Here is a 21,440-nt window from a genome sequence, read left to right as displayed (position 1 = left end):
CAGTATGCTTCCGACGGCACCACACGCTGTGAAAAAGATTGGGGAAGATGCTCATCACAATAGGATTGGCGGTGATAGCTGTGAATGCCGCGTGCGACGACTCCGCAGAAGATTTGCTGGTACCGAAATGAGAAAATGAGTCCACGCCGGCATTTTCACGCGAGATGTGCAGGCGAGTATTGCAGTAAAGCTTCCATGGCAGGCAGCTGTATACTATTCTCGATCGTGCATGCCTCGTGCATTTTCATGTTTCTATGGGATCTAGTGGTTGGAAAAGGTGTCGTACGATCCCACTTCAGCAATGTACTGAACTTTAGTGCCGAAAAGTAGTGTTTTCCGGGAACTTATGAACCGGTAAAAAATGAGTGAAACTCTATTGGGTCATTTTTTGTATTCTTGATTGCGAACGTTGGCACTGGGAAAACGTACGTAACGGGAACGTGTCGACAAGATTCTACTCTATTTGGTATTTGATTCAGTATTCTAACGTTTTGCTCGGATATTTGTATTTGATTTTATTTTAAGATTTCACTATTTGAACACCTGCGTGATGTGGAGTCAATGCTTGGCCTGCAGGAGCTGGAATATTGCCAAGCCGTGGTGCTGTCGGTGGTGGACGAGGCCGGAGTGCAGACGGTAGTGGAGCAGCTGCTCGCGGGTGCCCGGCAGCCCAGCCAGCGCCGTGCGGCTGTGGCCCTGTTGTGCGCATTCTGCGCCCATTCCAGGGCACCCCTCACGCCGCACGTGCCTCAGCTGCTTAGGGAGCTGCTGCGTCTGTTCACCGACACAGACCGCCACGTGCTGCAGCTTGCTGGGGAGGCTCTCGCTGCCGTCACCAAGGTAAGCTACGTGACACACTGGCACTGCGTTGGGTCTGCTCTGGCCAACGTCTCACAAAGTCTTGCTTGGTCCTGAACCTATACATTGTTTAGATACTGGTCACATGTGGCATCACTCCGACGGTGTCGTTGTGCGGTGTCTGAATGTTAAACTGCCAATTTGTCACTGCCCCTGTGTTGCCACATATCAAAAAAGCGACATAATCGCTTTTCATTCACTGTCACACATCATCCAAAGGTGTACATGACATGCTGCTTTGAAAGTGTTACCTGTGCACCGACACTCTTTTGCAGTCATGTACACTTTGAGCCTGATCAAAGCGCTCTGAAATGTTGCTTTTAGGCTCTCTGATATTCATGTCAACCTTATCAAACTATTTTGTGTTTTACAAACACAAACAAATGGTATTTTACATAGTGGCTCACGTTGCACAAGTTTAACCTTAGAATTTTTTGTTTTGGTAAAACTGTAGACTTCTGTCTATTCGACACCGGTTAATTCAGTTTTTTGGTCGATTCGATCCCGACCAAATGTCCTGGTCATTTACAATGCAGTTCCAAAGTTCCAAACTTTCATTATTTTGATCCCAAAGCTGACTTTCGCTGTATAATTTGAACTTGACCAATCAGCACGCGCGCACCTGACACCTATGGTGAACCCAGTAGTGACCCCTTTAGGGAACAGCGGATGCATCAAACGCACGGGAAAATTTCCTGTCAAAAACACCTATTTTCAGCCTTCGAATATTTTCAAGAAATAACTATAGCTCAAAATGTCTGCATACAGTATTTACCCAATTATAATGTGTGCCTTTTTTTTTTTCAAAGCAAAATATTGGGCCGACAACTGCCTGCATGGTGCAATCGAATATGAAACCAAGAACTACCTTTGTGACATTTGCATGCCGTCCCGCATAAGACGCTTGTATTGTGGCAAAGGTGGGTTTCAAAACTGCGATGAAGCTGGCTTTACAAAACCACCCACCACTTGCATGTTTCTTTCCAAAAATCTGGGGTACATAAAATTTTTACATCGTTTATGAGTGTTACTGTCATTTCTACTTTAGTTGTCTACTTTGTAGACATGCAAAGTAGGTGCCATATTGATTTGGGGGCATGTTAGAATCAGGTAGCTACTGGCAAATGACTCAGTAGTGTGTTTTGGCCTTTTTCTGTGTCATATAATTTGACCCATCAGATAATTCGATCAGTTTTGTCGGTCCCGTCTGGGTCGAATTTGTTATGTACTGGGAATTACTTTATTCCGCACGTAGTACACATAATGAACGCAGCCTTGTCGGAGAGATGGCGACCACACAACTTCACTTGGTGCGATCACACTGTCCACGTGATTGTCCCGCACCAAGGCTTGTCAGGGATGTGGCACCACCCATCGGCACAGTGGGGAATGTTCACATGTAGTTCCGGACACTCCCACTATGCGGCTGCACCCGTCCGCATCCAAGGACCGAAACCTAAACTCATCACGGACACAACAGAATTAACGGAAGTTGACTGTTCATTCGCCCTTGATGGGACCTCCTATGAAACTAATCAAATTATCAAGCGAGTCAAATTAATGACAAGATAGAAAGAATGTCCATACATGCTACTGTCTCATTCGGTAGTGTTTGCCCTATTTTAACGCACCTCCAAATCTTAAGGGGCGATGCGGCTTTCGCATCGCGAAAAATGACCGAAAAAACGATTTTTTGAAAATCACATTTTCAGTTTTTATAACCATTTCTCCACCTGATTCCAAAACATCTTCCCTGAAAACCGCTTAGAAGTGCTTTAAAAAAAATGTTGTATCAGCCACGGCGACGAGAAGTTCTGCGGAAATCGCAAAAAGACGGTGTTTTTCAAGCCACAATATCTTCGTAACGGTGCAACCGAGCGCCGCCATCTTGGTCGCAACAGAAAGAGCACTTCAACTTCAAATCTGCCGCCTTCCCGGCCTCCTCCAAGCAAAAACAAATGCAGAAAAAGCAAAAGTTTCGAGGTCTCACGGAGGTTCCTGATTGGTGGCGCGCGCCACGTGACAGTGGCGCGCGGCCCCGTTGGTCTCTGTAGCGGTTGCCCCTAGCAACAACGGGCGAAGTGCCACGCATTGTCTGCTCTTCCCGTAGCTACGTTCTCCATCGCCCGTATCACGAGTCTCTCCATAGTTTCAGTAGCGGCTCCGAAGCTCCGTAGCGTAGTTTCGCGTTGGATCTCGGCTGTGATCATGGATAGGCGAGGACGCAAGAAGAAATACAAAACTTCGCATCAATTTGGCAGCCGTAAGCGCAAGTCTCCGATGCCTAAAAGTAAAGCGTCGTCAACAGCTTCCAGTGCTGATTCTGCTGATGTTCAGTTCGGCGCGGACATCGTGGACACACAGCAGCAGTTCCCTCAATGTATGGATGCCTCGGACCCGCAACCTAGCACCTCGCGCGGCGACGACTCGGACCCACAACCAAGCACCTTGCGTGCCAACGTCTCAGACCCGCGACGACGTATCTTGCGCGCCGACGTCTCGGACCCGCAGCGACATACCTCGCGTTCCGGAGACTCGGACCCGTGACCAAGCACCTTGGGCACCGACATCTCGGACCCGTGACTAAGCACTTCAGGCGCCGACGTCTCGGACCCGCGACCAAGCACCTCGCGCGCTGACGACTTGCACCCGCAACCAAGCACCTCGCGCATGGATGAAACGCAGTCGAGATTCGGCAGTACAATTCAGGCTCACTTGGAACCGCACTACACATCGACAGAAGCTTCTCGTAGGCGAGCCGAGACAGTGCAAGCGTCACTTAGTTCTGTTTCAGCGACAGAGAGAAAAATGAAGCTCACAGGTGAGAGAGGAAGTTGTGCCGATGAGGAGCTGGCGGATGAGGAGCTGGCAGATGAGGTTTTGGTTGTGCAGGTCACAGCATTGAATGCTTTGTACAAGAATGCGTTGTGCCAAGAATGCTCTCAGCCGGGACTGACTGTTCATTTGGGAACAAGGCACAGACTGGCTGCACGAATGCTACTGACCTGCAATGCCTGCGGCATTGTTGCAAGTGAATGGTCATCGCCGCGAGTAGAGGGTAATAAGGCTTTTGACGTGAATATGCGTGCAATGTAAGCAATTAAAACCACTGGCAGAGGGGCAACTGCACTGACTGACTTCTGGTCAGTAACGAACGTTTCACACAGAGGCTTGCACCATAAGACATTACAGAGACATTTGAAATCAAAATTCAGGTCTGCTGGTGAGGTGGCTGCGGCAAGTCTCTTTTCTGATGCTGTGGCAGCCGTGCGGAAAGTTTACAGCGAAATGGACCGGGAATTCACAAAAAATGTGACGGTAGTCCACGACAGGACATGGATGACACGTGGTCATGCATCCCATATTGGTGTGGGCACAATAATTGAATTTTACACTGGTCTGGTGCTTGACTGCGTTGCGCTCGAACAGATGCCATGGATGCATGCTTAGGCTGAAAGAAAACGATGAAGGCTACAGTGAATGGAAAGAGAATCACGTGTGCCAAAAGAACACTGATGCAAACTCAAGCCGAATGGTGGTCGAGGCAGCGTTGATCTAGTTCAGAAGGTCACTGGAAAGGAATGACCTGCGCTACACATCTATTGTTTGTGATGGCGATAGCCGTACTTTCCAGGCCCTTTGTGAAGACAAGGCTTATGGCTTCATTACATTCTACGAAGACTGTAGCAATCACGTGAAAAGGAGGATGGGTACAGCTCTGCGAACACTTGTCTCAAAAAGCAGAAGTAAACCAATTGGAGGGAAGGGTGGCCTCACCCAAGACCTAATCAAAAAGCTCACCAATTATTATGGCATGGCCATACGTAACAATAGTGAAGTAGATGATATGCAAAGGGCCATAATGGCAACCTTCTATCATATCACTTCAACAGATAAAGACCCTCATCATGAGCTCTGCCCTCCTGGACCCCTGAGCTGGTGCAGACACCGGGCTGCAGAAGCTTAAGGTAAAGCTCCGCCAGAACATAAGTACAAATTGGCAACACATGTTTCAGCTGCATTGCTGCCTGTGTATCAACGCCTCTCGGATCCTCAGCTACTCAGCCGTTGCCAAGGCAAGAAGACTCAGAATGCAGCCAAGAGTCTCCACTCTGTCATTTGGTCAATTCTACCAAAAGAGCAAAATGCTTCATTGATCGCAGCGTAGACAGCTGTCAATGAGGCAGTCTGCAAGTACAACACCGGAACGCTTCGTGCATACAGACAGTTTTGTGCCTCACTTGGCTTGAAGCCAGGAAAGCATTCCTTTCAAAGAGCTGCAGAAAGGGATGCCCTACGAAAAAAAAGGCATTGAAAGAACATCAGATGAAAGGCCACATGCCCAAGAAGCCCCGCTGTGCTAAGGACGCCAAGGAACACAATCTTGGTGCATTTTAGAAGAGTGGAGGCAAAGCAAAACTTTGAAGGCCTTTTTCTCAAAACTGTGTTTTTGCCTTTCTGCTCAGTTTGCGGAGCTGATTTCTTTGTTAACGTTTGGCCTATTCTGACTCTGTTTCTTTTTTTTGTCTTGTTCTTTGGGCTACAGTGCAGGTTGTGACATTCTTGCTTTTAGGCCTTGACGTTTTATAAATTTATGATGTGGCTATTCGTTCACCCCTAAAGTGTGCTTGATACGAAGGTAACATAAAGAATGATGCTCCAAAAAATTTGTGGTGGAAAAAAAAAAAGCAAGAATGTCACGGCCTTCAGCGTGCATTTAGCCATGCAGTCAGTATTTAACAAGCCTTCTATCATGTTCTTTAAGTTCCCCAGGCTCTTCACAAAGTTCGAGGTTGAAACATTTTGCTGAATCAAATTTAATAAAATGTTCTCAAGGTATCACTCTGAAAGTTTTATGAAAGCATCAGGGAGACATTCAAAACATTTGTGCCGATTTTCATCAAAATTCATGAAGAAATAAGGAAGTTGATTTTCAAAGCCACGTCCTCCCTTAATGTGCACCCAGTCTTTACATTAAAGCTTCTAGATGAAGCTATACCCTATTTACTTGATTCTAACGCGCCTTCGATTGTAAGGCACACCTGTTTTCTGTGACTAAAAAAAAAAAAAAAAGGCCTTTACAGCACCACGCACTTCATTCTTTCATAGAGAAATCCAGCTTTTAAGAGATTTACTCCCAATTCAATAAAATTGGGATGAATAAAAGAAGTTGCAGTTTACGGCGAAAGGCAAAGCATTGATTGCGATTGCAAATTAGTAGACAGCTATACAAAATGAGAATTGTAGTTTTAATGGCAGTATAAACCATTCACTTACTAACTAAATTAACGAGCACAGTGTCATGCACGCACAAGCAAACATGAACACGTCTCACTGGATGACCGAAGTAAAGCTGATTCCACATCTTGGTATATGAGAGCCCGTACTCGCGACCGCTTCGAAGAATACGTCTTGCTGTAGGCCTCCAGTACCTTCGACTTGTTCTTCAATATTGTGGACAACGTCAAGAGGGCCACGCTGTGCCTTTCAGCCAACTTGGTTTTGAACATGTGTTCTTACCCACTTCTTGGATCAAGTGGAATTCTGCTGCAGTGTTAAAGTCTTATACTTTGGCATCTTCACTCACTGGCACTTCTGCACAGTTCAGAAAAAAAGAAAGAACACCACGCTAGCTGCAATACCCCTAACCACCACACACAAACAAACAGCACAGACCGGGGTTGCGCACACACGTCGCCGTAGGCACGGAGAGAGAATGGGCAAACGGCAGCTGGTGGCAACAGCACAGAACACATGTTCACGCTGCGACCGCTGCGACTGCGAGGAGCATGCGGAGTGGGGGACGAGAGCACGTGACAAAAACTGGTATGCCCGCTGCGTTTCAGTGAAGCATGTCTTCTCCTCTGCAGGCGAGCATTTCTTAGGTGCGCTGGGCGTACCATGGAATGAGTTTTGTGCTAGCAGTACTACAAGTTGGGCGCTTCGTCTATAAATAATCGCAATTGCTATGTGGCATCGCCTTGCGTCTCTGAATGGCCGTCATTTCATCGGATTTGCGGTGAAATGAGGATCGGAAATTGCCACATAGCACCCCAAATCTTTGAATTAACTGGGTTGGCCTAGGCCGCCGGTTCGAATTATCCGGTCAAATTTACATTGGAAAATACGGGACCGCAGAAACCCTTTGAATTATCCGGGATTTCGGATTAACCAAGTTCAAATTAACGAAGTTTTACTCTACCTTTTTACAATTAAGAATAGAACACACTTAGGGTACTCACTCTTACCTGTTGAATGGGGGCGATCCTCCGACTTACTGTAGTAAGTGCAGCAATAGTCTGACAGTACTTCATGTCTTATTCAGTGCCCTGCAATAGAAATAGAGAGGAAAAAGTATTTCACTTCTGCATATCGCGGAAATATACCTCTTCACCTTGCATTTTTTCTTAGCAATGAACCGCTTTTTAATCTGCAAATGGTCTTAGATTTCTTAGTCAAAACAGATGCCCTGAAAATAATTTGGCCAGGTAATTTTAACACGTGATTAACAGCCCTTGTATTCGAGGGCCCTCTTGAAGCTCTAGTGTCACTGTTGTTTCATTGGTCGTATGCTTTTACCAAAAAACAACTGCCATCGCCCATGTCCCTAACTAATCAGTGTCATTATTTTAGTACCTATATATTTTACGCCATATACAGTGACAGTTTTAGGCCCTTTTACAGCCATGCCACATCTACCTGGATGAATTCACTGTCCACGCCATTCACAATATGTCGTTAAAATTAACATTTGTCATGACTTTCTTTGGCCATACCTGGCTCTTGTGCCATTAAACACCGCTCATCATCATTATCGGCATTTGATAAACCAACTATTTCATGCCGTAAGGCACACCTAGTCGTTGGGCGCAGCTGATTATAACACTTTATCCAGACTTCTCCCTCGCCCATGGGTTAAATGTAGCAAGCTGGTTGTGTTTTTGAATACGGATATAGCAGTCCCAAAAAACTGGCCATGATGCAAGTTGCGCAAGCTGACAGTTTGTTAGAGCGGGAACTCCCCAGCGCCAGGTGTCCTCTGCAACGTGAACCTGTATTGCAAATCGTGCGCATTGTGCGCTACAATGTGCCCCAAGAAGGCGCTAAAGACAATCCTCGGTGTCCAAGCAGGCGATTCATAGTGAAGAAAAGCATTAGTTATGCTTTCACTCTAATATTAAAAAAAGAAATTAGAGCCTCAGCTATAATTTTGTTGGACTTTCTGGTCCCCAGCTGAAAGTGGCTGCTTTCAGGGGGGGGGGGGGGGGGCAAGTTCCCTTTTGCCCCCCTCCCACCCTGCTGTACACCTATGGTGTTTGTGTAGCCAGAGTCAAATAAACAATTTCTGCTGTAAAATTATGCCACATAGTTCAGTCCAAATGCTATCTTTGAAAACACTGAGCTGTTTCACTTCTGCCTTCATAAAATTCGAGAGCACATTGCACTTAAATTGTCTTGACTTCAGATGCGAAAAGACATCAAGAATAGCTGGTGTGTCATGGACTTCATTGCCTTGGGCTGTGCTAACTGTATTTTCCTGCAACTTGTGGTCTCCTTGCAACATTGCAGACGCTGGACACAAACCAGCAGATTGAGTACGTGATGGATGTGCGGCAAGCAATCCGGTTTGCGGCTAGTGACCTGAAGGGCCAGGAGTACCTGCCGGGCTTCTGCCAGGAGAAGGGCATCTCGCCCATTCTGCCCATCTTCCGCGAGGCCATCCTCATCGGGGTGCCTGAACTCAAGGAACAAGCGGCACAAGGTCTTGGCGAGGTGACGTGTGGCCACTGCCTCTTCCACATGCTTGACTTGTCTTTTGCAGCAACTGCAGCATCAGTCGCAGTTTATGACCAATGAAGTGGTCCCATTTCCTGTTGTCTTGTCACTATTAACTTGCAGCACTTTTAGGGGCTCTTTACGCTAGGGACCTATCTTGTGGATTGGGGAACAAATTATCCATAATGTCTTATTCCTTGAACCTCATCTTCTGAAAGGACTTTGTGGCATTTTGATAAATAGTCCCATTCTTCAGGATAGTCCACAGGACAGTCTCTTGTGGATTGGGGAACAAATTATCCATAATGTCTTATTCCTTGAACCTCATCTTCTGAAAGGACTTTGTGGCATTTTGATAAATAGTCCCATTCTTCAGGATAGTCCACAGGACAGTCTAGAGACATCCAAACTGGAGAGCCAAATGCTTGCATGGGGGCACAGTAACGAGACCAGTTTTCTTTTTACTATTTGCCGATGTAGACAGTAATGTTTGCCCGCTCACTTTTGAAGACTTGGCCATGTGATCTTGCCTTTACATTAAATTATTGATGCTGATGTTTGTCGCTGCATGCATTTTGCTTTTGTTTTTTCCTTTTTTTCTTTATTTTTCTTTTTTTTTTCTGTGAAAGTGAAAACACAGCCACATCATTGTTACCTCATGCTTTGTAGCGTGTCTGTGCAAGCAGTCGTCAGCCAACTTTAGAAGCCCACATGTCTACTCACCTTCATTTCATGTCACAGTCATGTTCAGTGGGCATAAATTAGAAATAATAACAGCAAGAAAATTAATCACAAAGCCTGTTGTGCATAATTATATGGGAGTGCAACATGCAATAACCATGGGAGCCAGCTTCTAAAGAGGTTATGGTTCCTAATATAACATATAACAGACTGAATTAAGCTGCTGATTCAAATGCAGGCAAAGATAAAAGCGCAATGTTGCATTGAGATATTTTCAACCTGTTTGCATTTTAATAAAGGCTGATAAATACATTGCAAAGGTACGTATGATGAAAGTGAATGTTATTTTTGTTTTAGTGTTTGCTCAAAAAGAGCAAACAGTAAAACAAAATCGCATACACACGTACACAAAAAAAAGTACTGATTTTCATGTCAATGTATTAGCTTAGTTCTTAGACCTGTTTAGTATCTTAGAATATTTCTGACTACTGTCATCGTTGTAAACAGGAGGTGTTATTCTCACTTCTGTGTGTGAGCATGTTTTGATCCCATGTATCAAATAAGCAGTGTACTACTGTACTTTCGCAATTCTACGCACCCCCCTGCTATTGTTGCAAGAAAATTTGGAAAGAACTTTGCTTGCGAATCTAAGCACCCGTTTTTTTGCGAGAAAGAGGGCATAGCCAAGACTGCCAAGTGCACTTGCAATGCTTGCTCTGTCGTCAAGCCAGAGTGTTCGGAGTACTGACGTGGCGCAGTGTCGGGCACCTACTCCTTCGCATTCCATATGCCACACACCCTAGTCAGCAGTAGACCCCCTCACGTGCCAGCACCGACTTCATGCCACGTTTGATAGCACAAATGATGTACAATTTTTCTTTTATGCTGAGCACCCGCTTTTTGTCCAAGCTTCAGCATGACGCGAGTCCTAGCTTGCACAATGCCACAACACAGGCCACCACTAGCCAGCCACAACGCTCTCTGGCTCGGTGCCGAAATGATGTTGATGTTAATGTGGATGGACGGACGCATGCATGCACGCACGCACACATGCTATGAGCGTCCTCTGTGGAACAGGGCAGTAGATTGGCATTTGATGCCTGCACTCATTCTTGTTGCTTATGGTTCATGTAATGAGCTTCATGTAATAAACAGCAATGGGGAGAAAGGGCACCCCTGCCACAGTCCCTTGTTGATATCAACTTTCTCCTTGCTCCTCATCACTTCCCATCCTATGCAAATGGTATTTTCTAGGTAAATCTCTCTCAAAAGCTGTAGACAGTCATTGCCTAAGAAGCCTTCCCCTTTCAGAATATCCCACAAAATGTGTAGGTCTGCATTGTCATATGCTCCTATAATGTCTAAAAAGGCCAGATATAACGGTGTCCTTTCTACCGTTGATATTTCAATACACTGAGTAAGGACAAATAAGTTATCATTCAAACGCCTACCTATTCTGAAACCATTCTGAAGTTCTCCCAAGATGCCATTATTCTCTACCCATGCTTGCAGGTTTAATTTAATTGTTTGCATTTCTAACCTGTATATTACTGTTGTAATGGTCAACAGTCTATACGAGTGAATTCTCTTTTTCCCCCTTACCTCATAAATTAAATTCATTCTAATTTGTCACCAACTTCACCCTTACAAGCGCCCTTTGCATTTGCGCTTGGAGGCCGTTTTGATCTCTAAGGCTTGTTCTTTTGCCTGGCCAACCTACCACCGTGATTGTGCTACGAAAAGTGCAAACACTGCATGTTAACCAATATATATGCAATAAGCTGGTACAGTTTATGCGGATACAAAGCACATTATGTTCAACGGCCGCTGAGTAGGGGATTTGACTTAACTACTTTTAAATTGGAACTACTGTTTAAGCAGGTGTGGTTTAATGATGTTTTACTTTAGCCATTTATTTTTATTGTACTGGATGCTTACCAGTCATAGTGTCGAATCATGCAGTGTTAATGCAGAAAGTGCCATTGAACATTTTGTTTATCTGAATTTTTCTATCTGTATTGAGGACGTAGTTGTTGACTGGAAGCATGCTGAAAAGAGTGATAGGTGAGCCGGATAGCAATTGTACATCAGCATTGATCGGAAACGAACGACAAGTGCAGTTGTAGCTGTCTTATTCTCCAGCACATTTCGCGCCTGTCTTGTGTCTCTTGTCTTTCTTTCCTTCCCATTTGAATTTTGCGCTTTCCTTTATCTCGTTCAATGATGAACCAACTAGCCCAGCAACACATTTTGTTAAGCTGCTTGTTAATAGCGACTTCTTTAATTTATAATACGCTTAGAATAAAGCGCGAGAGCCTAATACAGTAGAACCTCATTGGTATGTTCCCATTACATACATTTCCCGGCAGCAAAGTTTGCAATCGAGGACCCAAAAAAATGCTCAACAGAGTTACACTCATTTTTTACCATTTCATATGTTCCCAGAAAACGTGCTTTTGCAGCACCAACATTCAGTACGGCGCCAACCGTATGATACGTATTACATCCACTAGATTCCATGTAAACAAGAAAATGCGCGAGGCTCGCGTGCTCGAGAACAGTATGTAGCTGCCTGCCATGGCAGCTTCACTGCAGCACTCGCACGCCTGTCTTGCATGAAAATGTTGGCACACACTAAGTTTCTCATTTTGGTACTAGCAAATCTTTTCCGGGGTCTTCGTACGCTGCATTCACAGCTATCGCTGCCAATCCTATTGTGATAAGCATCTTCGCCTACACCGGAAGAGCAGCGCACACTTTTAATTGGCAATAACCCAAACATGCCACTATTCCCTGCTGCAGACTGCGATCGTATAGGTTTTCCGTCCGCTAGATTTCATGTCAATAAGAAAAGGCATAAGTTGTGTGCGATTGTGAGCAGTATATAGCCACCCGTCACACGTGAAAACGATGGTGCGCACAGCTTCTTATTCTGGTACCAGCAAATCTCAACCTGGGTCGTCGCACACCCCATTCACAGCTATTGCCACCAAACCTATTGCGATAAGCATCTTCACCGATCTGATTAACAGCGTGTGGTGTGTAGTGCCATTGGTAGTGTGCTGCACGCTTTTAGTAAACGATGATCCGAACGCGCTGCTGTTTCCTGCTGCAGGGCACCACGTTTCGCTTCGGTGGCATCTGGCGGTACCTGCCTGCTCGATATTGTTTTGGTTTCCCCTCGCCCTCTAAAAAACCACGTAATAGAAAAACAACAAAGCACATTTCCGGTCACCTGAGCACCACTAGTTCTATGTGCGTTGGCATCTCGTGCCGCAACCATCCACACAATGCTTCACATTATGTAGATGTCAACAGTGGTTGAGTCTGTCAAATTTTTTAGCTACTTCATATTGTACGTTTTCCAGGTTAGTACATTTCTTCTCACAGCTTTTCTTTTTTCATAACATATGGACAAGGTTCTATTGTAATGTGCAAACTGGAACTTCAACAATAATTATGTGGCATTTAATAAGCAGTGATTTACATACGGTAACCTCGTACACTGCATACGAAGTACCAAGGCTTCTGCCAGTTCACACCACTTACTGGTTTTTGAGACTTTCTTTGCATACTTAAAATTATAATTCCTACTTAAATCACTTGAAGTGAACAGCATACTTGATTCTATCACTATATAGATCGGGGTCACTTTATTTTCATCAAAGTCTAGCAACACATTCTGGCCAGTTGCAAGTCCCTTGAACGTGCTTTCTCTTTCAGGTGATCCGGCTAACAGATGCTGCCTCCTTGCGGCAGTCGGTCATCAGCATCACGGGACCGCTCATTCGTATCCTAGGTGACCGGTTCAGCTTCAGCGTCAAAGTGGCTGTGCTTGAGACGTTGGCCCTGCTACTTGCTAAGGTTGGTCTTCCCAAAAGCTCCGACGAGGTCCTTGGTGTTCGTTGGTGTTTTGCTCTCAAGAGGGTGCAAAACATCACATAAAAAGAAAACTTTTTGGACCTTCTTGTACCATTTATATGGTGTAGTGTCATGTCAGTACTATGTATTTTGTGCTATTGAGATAACCTCCTTCAGTGCTCAAGTCAACATGAATGAGGTTGCACGAGAAAGTGTCCTCCCTAGGCCATTGCACGTGGCAGAAGTAATTGTGGTAATGGGCTTGACTTGGTGGCATTGAAAAGTGAACATGACAAACAAGGTGTTTGGTGGGATTTGGTCTAAAAAAGGAATGTCCAGTCATTTAGGATGCAAGATTGCATATTGTTACGCAGTTAAACATGATTATACAGTCGAACCCGACTACATCAAACCCGTTTACATCACATCATTCTATATATCAAACAATTTCCGGACACAGTATAGTTACAATAAGTATATATAGCAAAAATTACGCTTACATCGAACAAAAATGGCAGCGACTCCCGATATATCGAATGTCAAGCGGTGGGAAAGTGCCCCCAGAAATTGGCTTTCCCTCGAGCCGTCGGGTTTACCTGCCACCGCGGCTCCACCCAACCGCTCTCCCTATTGTGACCGTGCTGCCTTGGACGAGCCGACGACACCCCCCTGCAAAAAATGATCCTGGCCCGCCCGCAGCGCTTGCTCAGACGGCCAATCAGAGGCTCTTGTGCCCTCATCATGCAGATAGCGAAAGTGCGAGTTGTCTTGCTGCTTTTTTAATTCATTGTGTGAGCGCCTTGTGGGCCTTCTTCCGCAGTGTTGCCGTGATGAAGCGGCAAAATTCGCCTTTCGTCGTGAAGCTAGAAATCATAAATCGGGTCGAACACGGGGAGAAGTCAGATGTCCCCGCAGTGTCCAAGATTCCGAGGAGCACTCTCAGCATGATCTTGAAGAATAAGGAGGAGATTAGGGTTAAAGCCGCCAAATTCGCGACCCGGTGCCTGTGGTGCCCAATGCGTATGCGCGGCCGTGTGTGAGTGGTTCATCCGAAATTGCTTCAGCCATGCAGGCTTCTGCGTGCTTGATAATGACTGTAAATTCTGATGAATGCGACAAAGCCGTTGGCGGTGTTGCCGAAGTTTGAAACGAGCTGTCAGAATTTTCGGAAGCCGTTAAGGAATCAATGGTGGATGAGTTTGTGAGTGCAAATGATGGTGTTACAACCACGGGAGAGCCCGAAAACGAAGACTAAATTGCCGACATCATACCGAGCACAAGTGAAAGTGGGCACAAAGAGGAAGGCAACGATGGTCCTTTGCCCACATCCTCCGAGGAGATCGGTGCACTCGCACTAGTCCGGTGCTTCTGCGTGAATGCGGAAGGTTGTGGCCTCAGCTGCTCCAACTCTTTAGACAATGTGGAAAAGTGCGTGCATCACAGGCAGCGAAATTGCCCAAGCAGGAGAAAATACAGGACTATTTCATGCGAAACTAAGCTAGTTTCATCAATAAAGTGATCCAATAAATGGTATGTGCTTTTGTGACATCCAATTGTTTAGCAGGCTTATATCGAATTATGTTCTATATAGAACTGAAAGGCGTTTTTTTTTTTTGCCAGTTCGATATAGCAAGGTTCGACTGTAACAATGTTTAACTCTTTCCCTACAATGTAGGTTGCACTAGATCTCTTTTTCTGATTAAGCTATTGCCCCCAAGGTTTTATGCATACATGAAAGCAGAATGAACCCACTTTTCAGGCACACAACGTTTAGTAACTTGACTTATGTCATGAAAAAATACGAATTGTCAAAAACAACATTGTAGAATAAAAGTGAGTTAAGCTACATTGAAAATTTTCTGTTGTTCTTAAGAATTAGGTCTATGGTCCAGTGAGAGTGTCATGTAAGCAGTCCTAATAATCAAGCATGCTTGAACTAATTGATGTCTGAATGATTGGCTGGCGTTAGTTGTTAACCAGCCAGTTGCTGTGCAGAGGCTCCAGCTTAACGAGAAGACTGCCGAAAAGTGCCTGGTGTCCCCTAAAGCAATGCTTGAGCGTCACGAGGGGCTCATCGAGGCTGGCCCGGCTCAGAAGAGCATTGATGGCATTCAGCTTGGCCAGGTGTTTCTGGCTGATGCTAACTCTAGTCTTGATGAAAACATGGCTAAGCTGCCAATAAAAAATTCATAAGATGTAAGATGTAAACAGCAACTTCTGAGCAGCCTCACCTGATTTGAAATAAACGAATTGCAGCAGGCTGTTGGGGGGGGGGGGTTCATTAAATTTAAAGGGATCCCCTCATTTAGGCTTCCCTTTCTTCTCTTTAGCCGCAGAATGAGATTGTTTTACAGCAAGCAAATAGTCTATGGAATAAGGGTTGTCAATTTCAAGTACTAGAAAGTGCCTAGAACGTTCCAACAGTTGGCGTTTTTTTGCCTCAATGTGCTCTGAAATCTGTATTTGGTTGCTCCAAACCGCTCTGATATGAACATTTGCTTCTCCAAAAATTTGCTCCAAATCCAAGTTTGTCAGTGGCACCACTGTGTGCGTCCTCATTCCTAAATACCCAAGCTGCTGATAGCTTGCTGCAGTCTTGTTATTCATTGCTAGTGGATTCCCAGGTATGTGCAGCACCATGTTTTCTTGCATAAAATTTGTAAGCGTTAAACTTCGTATTTTCTCATATTTGGCTTTTTCTTCTCGATTCAATCGGGCAGCCGAAGTGTACTGCAGTCGACTTCCATTAATTCAACCCTGACACAGAGATGACGTTGGAGCACACAGCTGATTGATATTGCAGTATCTGTCCTATCCTAACATGCCCCCAAATCGAACCCGCGCTCACTCACTTCTGTGTGTCTCAAGTAGGAAACTAACGTAGACACAAAACTTCTAAACAAAGTAGAAATCTAATGCGCTCTCATTTTTTTTAGCAAGCAAAATTTGTTGCAACAATTTCCAAATGTCAGCATCGCTGCACATTTTTCTTTAAGTCAGCTTTGCAAACAGTACATGTGCGTTATGCGCTCAAGGCATATGAATGTCGCGAAGGCAGCTTTGGTTTCGTATATGATTGCATCAAGCAGGCTATTTTAGACACAATTATCTTAGAAATTTTCGCATTAGAATTGGGTAAATACTGTGATCAGACATTGTGAGCTACGGTTATTGATAGAGAATCCTGCAAAAGCAAGCCAAAAATAGGCATTTTTTGATAGGAGACAACGTGTGTCCGATGCATTCACTGACCCCTAAGCTCCGCTGAGACATTCGCTGCCACTAAAGGGATCGTTATTGGAGTTGCCATAGGGGTCAGGCGCATGTTTGCTGACTGGTCAAATTCGAATTATCCAGTGAAGGCCAATTTTAGGATCGAAACATTTCAACGACAGCTTGTGCCCATAGAAATGCATGGGTACCAGCTGGGACCTTCAGTCAGGATCAAATTAATGAAAATCGAATTAGCGGAACTCTAGTGTATTTGGTATTTGCACAACCCTAGTTAAGGGGGAATGAGGGTCATGAAAACTTTCTTTTTCAATATATGGTGCTTAATTTTTGTGTGCAGATGTATTGTAGAATGCTCATTTCAAATATGTATTTAGATTTCAGATATCTCACTTGGGAGAAAAGATATGACAGAATATAGTAGCCCTAATTAGGTCATTTCTTACGGGCCTTTGTAGTAGTTTCTCATTAAAATAAAGTATGTTTAAGAATATCCAGACACTTCCAAAGGCCCAGTGCACATCCCAAAGCTAAGCAAATATCAATAAAGTAAATGTGATTGTCACAAATAAATATCAAAGTTGGGAAGAAAAAACAAGGTGGCAGTAATTAGCCTACATTTGATCTAATTAGTAACCTATCACATAAAAAAAAAAGCGAAGCCTTAGGACGTAGCTGGGATATTACTAAAAAAGATTATACCTAGTTCACTGAAATCAGGTGATGCAAACATTATCAGAACTTCCATAAAGCAAAAGCACTTCACGAAAAAAAGAAAGTTAAGGAAATTGCATTTAAAGTTTTACTGCCTCTACCTTTTTTGTCTATTGGACATATGGAAAACCTTTAGGCTCTAGCATGTTGCCCAGGTGTTGCTTAGTACAAGAACACTTAATTTACTGAAATCGATTCATGAAAGCTTTATCAAACCTTTCATAAGGCAAAGGCACTTGAAGAAAAAGCACATTCAGAAAGTCACTTTCAAGTTTTCACTTTCAAGCGTCGCCTCTTAAACGGAACTGCTGCTTAAACGCAACACCAGCCTCATAATTGGTTGGTTTTGTATTCATGCAATGCTCTTGAAACATGAAACTTTCAGGTCGCGTCTAATCTAGTGTGCTGCTTACAAATATGCAAAAGTTTTTTCTAAAGTCAATAAAAGAAAGTAGTTACAATTCTTTTTGTGTTTAAAATTTGGCATGTGACTTTCAAAAAATGCACTGCAGCAGGATAGCTAAAAGTAAGCAGCTATATTCCTGGATGCTCAGATACTGCAAGTTAGCACTTGAATGTTTGTATCTGCACTTTAGCCAAAGTTATGAAATTCTAAAGTTGCATGCAGCGTTACAAATGCGAATTCTTGTAGGTGATTTCTACAGGATGTCAAAATATTTCAGTGTCCTTAAACATTATATCATAGTTTTCGTGCACTCTCTGATTTGCCTGCAATTAGGTAAAAAAAGAATGACGATAATTGAATGAGTCGAAAGTACACAGTGCTGATCCCAAAATTTGAGACTGGGAAAACATAAATTTCAAGCTTCAAAACCGGAAAATAATAACATAATATAATTAAAAACGCAAAATTCTTCCCCTGGTGTAGACATTAGGCGCACATATAGGCTCCTAACAGAATCTGGAATACACCAGCACGAACCCGCATACACGTGAGAGGCACAGGAATAGGCATGGGCACATTGTCTGTGGTCTGCAAAGTAAACCTACACGCGGGTATAGAGGGCAATAGTTAGCTAGAGACGGCTTGCGCTTCGCTTTTTTGTATGCGTGTTCGGTTTCAAGCTTCCTATTCTTTTATTTTTTTTAGAGAGGGTCGATTTGCTGCTTACGTTCGTAATACGATGAACAAAGAAAGGGTGAATCAGTGGGTTTTGAAGCGACCCACTGCCAGGCCTAGCAGCTCATCTGCTAGGCCTAGTTGCCATAGCAACAGCCAGTCAGAAGGCACCTCTCAGCGCGTTGGCACACTGAGCCATAGAAGGGTTGCATGCGTCGCAAGCTTCTTCAGACCAGCCCCTTATTGTTTTACGTTTGCACTTTTTCTATGCGGCCATTGTGGGCGATGATGCAGGGAACTGAAAGGCAGAACTTTGAGCTTTCAAATAATACCGAGATGGCGGCACTTCGTGGTGGGAAAGACAGAAAATATTTCCATGAACTCTGGAGTTCCTGCGCGATCTTGGGGTCATTTCTCACCATCTGCGCTGACAAAATAATTTTTTTCGGGCGCTTAGGGTACGTTTCGGGGCAAATTGTTTTTGGACGGTGTAGATTAGGCATTATAGAGTAGAATAGCTTTATTTCCATCTACTTGATGGAGGAGGCTGCAAGTAAAAGCTGCTCCAGTAGGCAGCTTGACGAGGCCCGCAGCCCCCTCTACTGAATATTCGGCAACAGCATACATGCAAACACATATGCATCATACATGCATATATACACATACACATATACATATGTATACATACATATATATACACATACTCGTATATACTCTCATGAACCCACATACTCGCATTTACACATGCACACCCATATCCATACAGAGCCACTGGTGACTAAACCAAGAATACTTAGGGTAGCTTGTGTGGTTCTCGTGGTGAATACAAATGAGACAAGAATACGCCACTGAACATTATATGCACACATATATATACATACGCATGCATTCATATACCCGTACATATATGCATACACACTCGTATGCATACCTACACACACACACATATACAGAAGCATATATACACACTTTATATACACACTAGCCGAGAGGATGTACACTCAACCAGTAATTTAAAAATCATGCATATACAAGTCTCTCAGTTGTTGGGCCGTTATTTGGGTGATATCAACGCCAAGATAATTATATTTATTTAGAAGCATTGGCATTGTGTGTGACAGCTTTTCCCTTAAATAATTTGTTCTGGGTGTGACCACCCGCCATATCTCTTTATGACGGGTAACATAAAATTTGTCATTAAGTTCAAGGTTAGAAAGTTCTCGTAGAAAGGAGCAGTTCAGTTTTACTTCCCACCTAAATGCAGTTGTTAACTTGTACTGGTATAACTTTAACACAGAAATTATGTTGGCTTCCTGAAATAAGTTTATAGTATGGGAGTTGTAGGGGACATTAAAGAGTAGCCGAACAAACTTCTTTTGCAAGACAAGTAGTTTATGAAAATTAACAAAGGCAGTTGTATCCCATACCAATAAGCAATAATAGAGGTACGAATAAAAAAGCGAGTTATAAATGAGAAGTTTAACTTTAAACGGCAATAGTGATTTACATTTCCACGTCATGCCAATGACCCTAGATAACTGGATTGTGACTGCCTCAATGTGTTCGTCCCAGAGCATACTACTCGAAAACGTTACGCCGAGAGTTCTCATACAAGTAACCATTTCTATCGTTTTTTCCCCGTACATAATGTTAATATTTGAATTTACTGGCTTATTTTTGGGCCTAAAGAGCACAGCTTTGGTTTTGTTTGTATTTATTTCTAATTGGTTCATCATTGACCAGTCCCTCAGCTTAGAGAGCATGAGGTTCGTTTCATACACTATATCTGTACAGTTTGTTCCTGAAACAAATATACTGGCGTCATCAGCATACAGGACATATTTCGCCTTTAGGTAAATATTAGTTACATCATTGATATAGGCATTAAAAAGAAGGGGCCCCAAGACACTTCCCTGCGGAACTCCTTTTGAAATAGGCTTCATACTTGAACAATGCATATCTATCTGAATAAATTGCTGTCTGCTTGCTAGGTAAGATTTAATTAGTGCTAAAGAGTGACCTCGAATGCCATAGCTATAAAGTTTTTCAAGCAATGTTAAATGGTGAATATTATCAATTGTTTTTTCGAACTGGGATAAGATGAATTCCTTTTGTTCCAACAGTGCATATTCGGTGGACTTAAGCTTTCTGAAGCCGAATTGGGCAGGTGATATTATATTGTTCTTCTCGAAAAAATTATTAAATTGGCGATGTAAGATTTTTTCCAGGCCCTTAGAAAAGATGGGCAATATGGATATAGGCCTATAATTTTGGATATCATTTCTGTCTCCCTTTTTAAATAAAATACTCACATTAGCGATTTGCATTCTTTTCGGAAAAGTTGCACTTGACAAACATAAATTAATAATATATGTAAGGTACGGTGTGACAATATCTAGCACGTACTTTATCGGTCTAATTTGCATGCCTTCAAAATCACCCGAGGAACTATTTCGCAGTGACGTGAATTACAGATGCTGAAACAAGTAGTTTCGAAAAATCTTATTTCTTTTGTGATTTTCGGTTTCCAGGACTTGCATCCCCCCTTAAATGTATGGCTTGTTCCTTGCACTCAGTGAAATCATCAGTAATAAAAGGTGTTTTGAGAAACTCAGTTCTTCCACATTACATAAGTCGTGATTAATATTCTGTCATTGCTAGACGGCAAAATAAATATTGCAAAATATTGCACAATGAATGTCCACACTCGGCAGTAAGCGACTAGTTGGGCAGATGCGCGAGACTTTTTTTCATGGCGAAAAATGAAAAAGTCGCCTACACAAATGGGATTCGTCCGTGGTATACTGGCACAAATTGGTAGAATGAGTGCCACTTAGGGTTAAACGTTTAAGAGCTGTGAGAGAACATCTGTTGGACCCTTTTTGCAGTGCACATGCTTGTGTGTGGTGATGTTTCACACCCTGGTGGCAGGTTTCACTGTCAGGGTGCCAGCTCGGCAAGCTGTGCCTCATGGGATGATTTGATTGCCATGCAGGTAGGGGTGCAGCTGAAACCATTCCTGCCACAGCTGCAGACAACTTTCCTGAAAGCACTCAATGATGGCAACCGGCAGGTGAGGCTAAAGGCCTCGGTAGCGCTGAGTCACCTCATTGTCATCCACACGCGGTGCGATCCAGTCTTCCAGGAGTTGCACAACTCGGTCAAGAATCAGGACGATCCCACTGTCAGGTGAGTGCCAAGGTGGTGCCCGATGTCTGCCATTGTGCAGTAGAGACTG

The 21,440-nt window shown here is 43.7% G+C and overlaps 1 protein-coding gene, 1 long non-coding RNA gene and 1 pseudogene across 4 annotated transcripts in view; 2 read left to right on the top strand and 1 right to left on the bottom strand.

Moving 5' to 3' along the window:
• The window catches only part of l(3)80Fj (lethal (3) 80Fj), a 372,965-nt gene that overhangs the window by 314,206 nt on the left and 37,319 nt on the right, over nucleotides 1-21,440 (top strand). For both annotated transcript variants that reach the window (XM_065426472.2, XM_065426473.2), the window contains exons 46-49: nucleotides 577-840; nucleotides 8,428-8,631; nucleotides 13,039-13,179; nucleotides 21,198-21,391. In XM_065426472.2, coding sequence (XP_065282544.1) covers nucleotides 577-840; nucleotides 8,428-8,631; nucleotides 13,039-13,179; nucleotides 21,198-21,391 — 803 coding nt within the window. The remainder of the gene's footprint in view (nucleotides 1-576; nucleotides 841-8,427; nucleotides 8,632-13,038; nucleotides 13,180-21,197; nucleotides 21,392-21,440) is intronic.
• On the top strand, nucleotides 3,067-5,256 carry LOC139055907 (uncharacterized; annotated as a pseudogene).
• Nucleotides 6,089-21,440, bottom strand: part of LOC135897763 (uncharacterized) — a 58,563-nt gene continuing 43,211 nt past the window's right edge. For both annotated transcript variants that reach the window (XR_011511995.1, XR_011511996.1), the window contains 2 exons: nucleotides 7,107-7,187; nucleotides 6,089-6,453 (listed from right to left, as the gene is read on the bottom strand). This is a non-coding gene — a long non-coding RNA (uncharacterized lncRNA). The remainder of the gene's footprint in view (nucleotides 6,454-7,106; nucleotides 7,188-21,440) is intronic.

Source organism: Dermacentor albipictus, chromosome 2 (assembly GCF_038994185.2).
Source record: "Dermacentor albipictus isolate Rhodes 1998 colony chromosome 2, USDA_Dalb.pri_finalv2, whole genome shotgun sequence".
Taxonomy (NCBI): domain Eukaryota; kingdom Metazoa; phylum Arthropoda; class Arachnida; order Ixodida; family Ixodidae; genus Dermacentor; species Dermacentor albipictus.
Note: the sequence above shows the minus strand (reverse complement) of the source record. Positions and strands in the feature narration are given on the sequence as shown.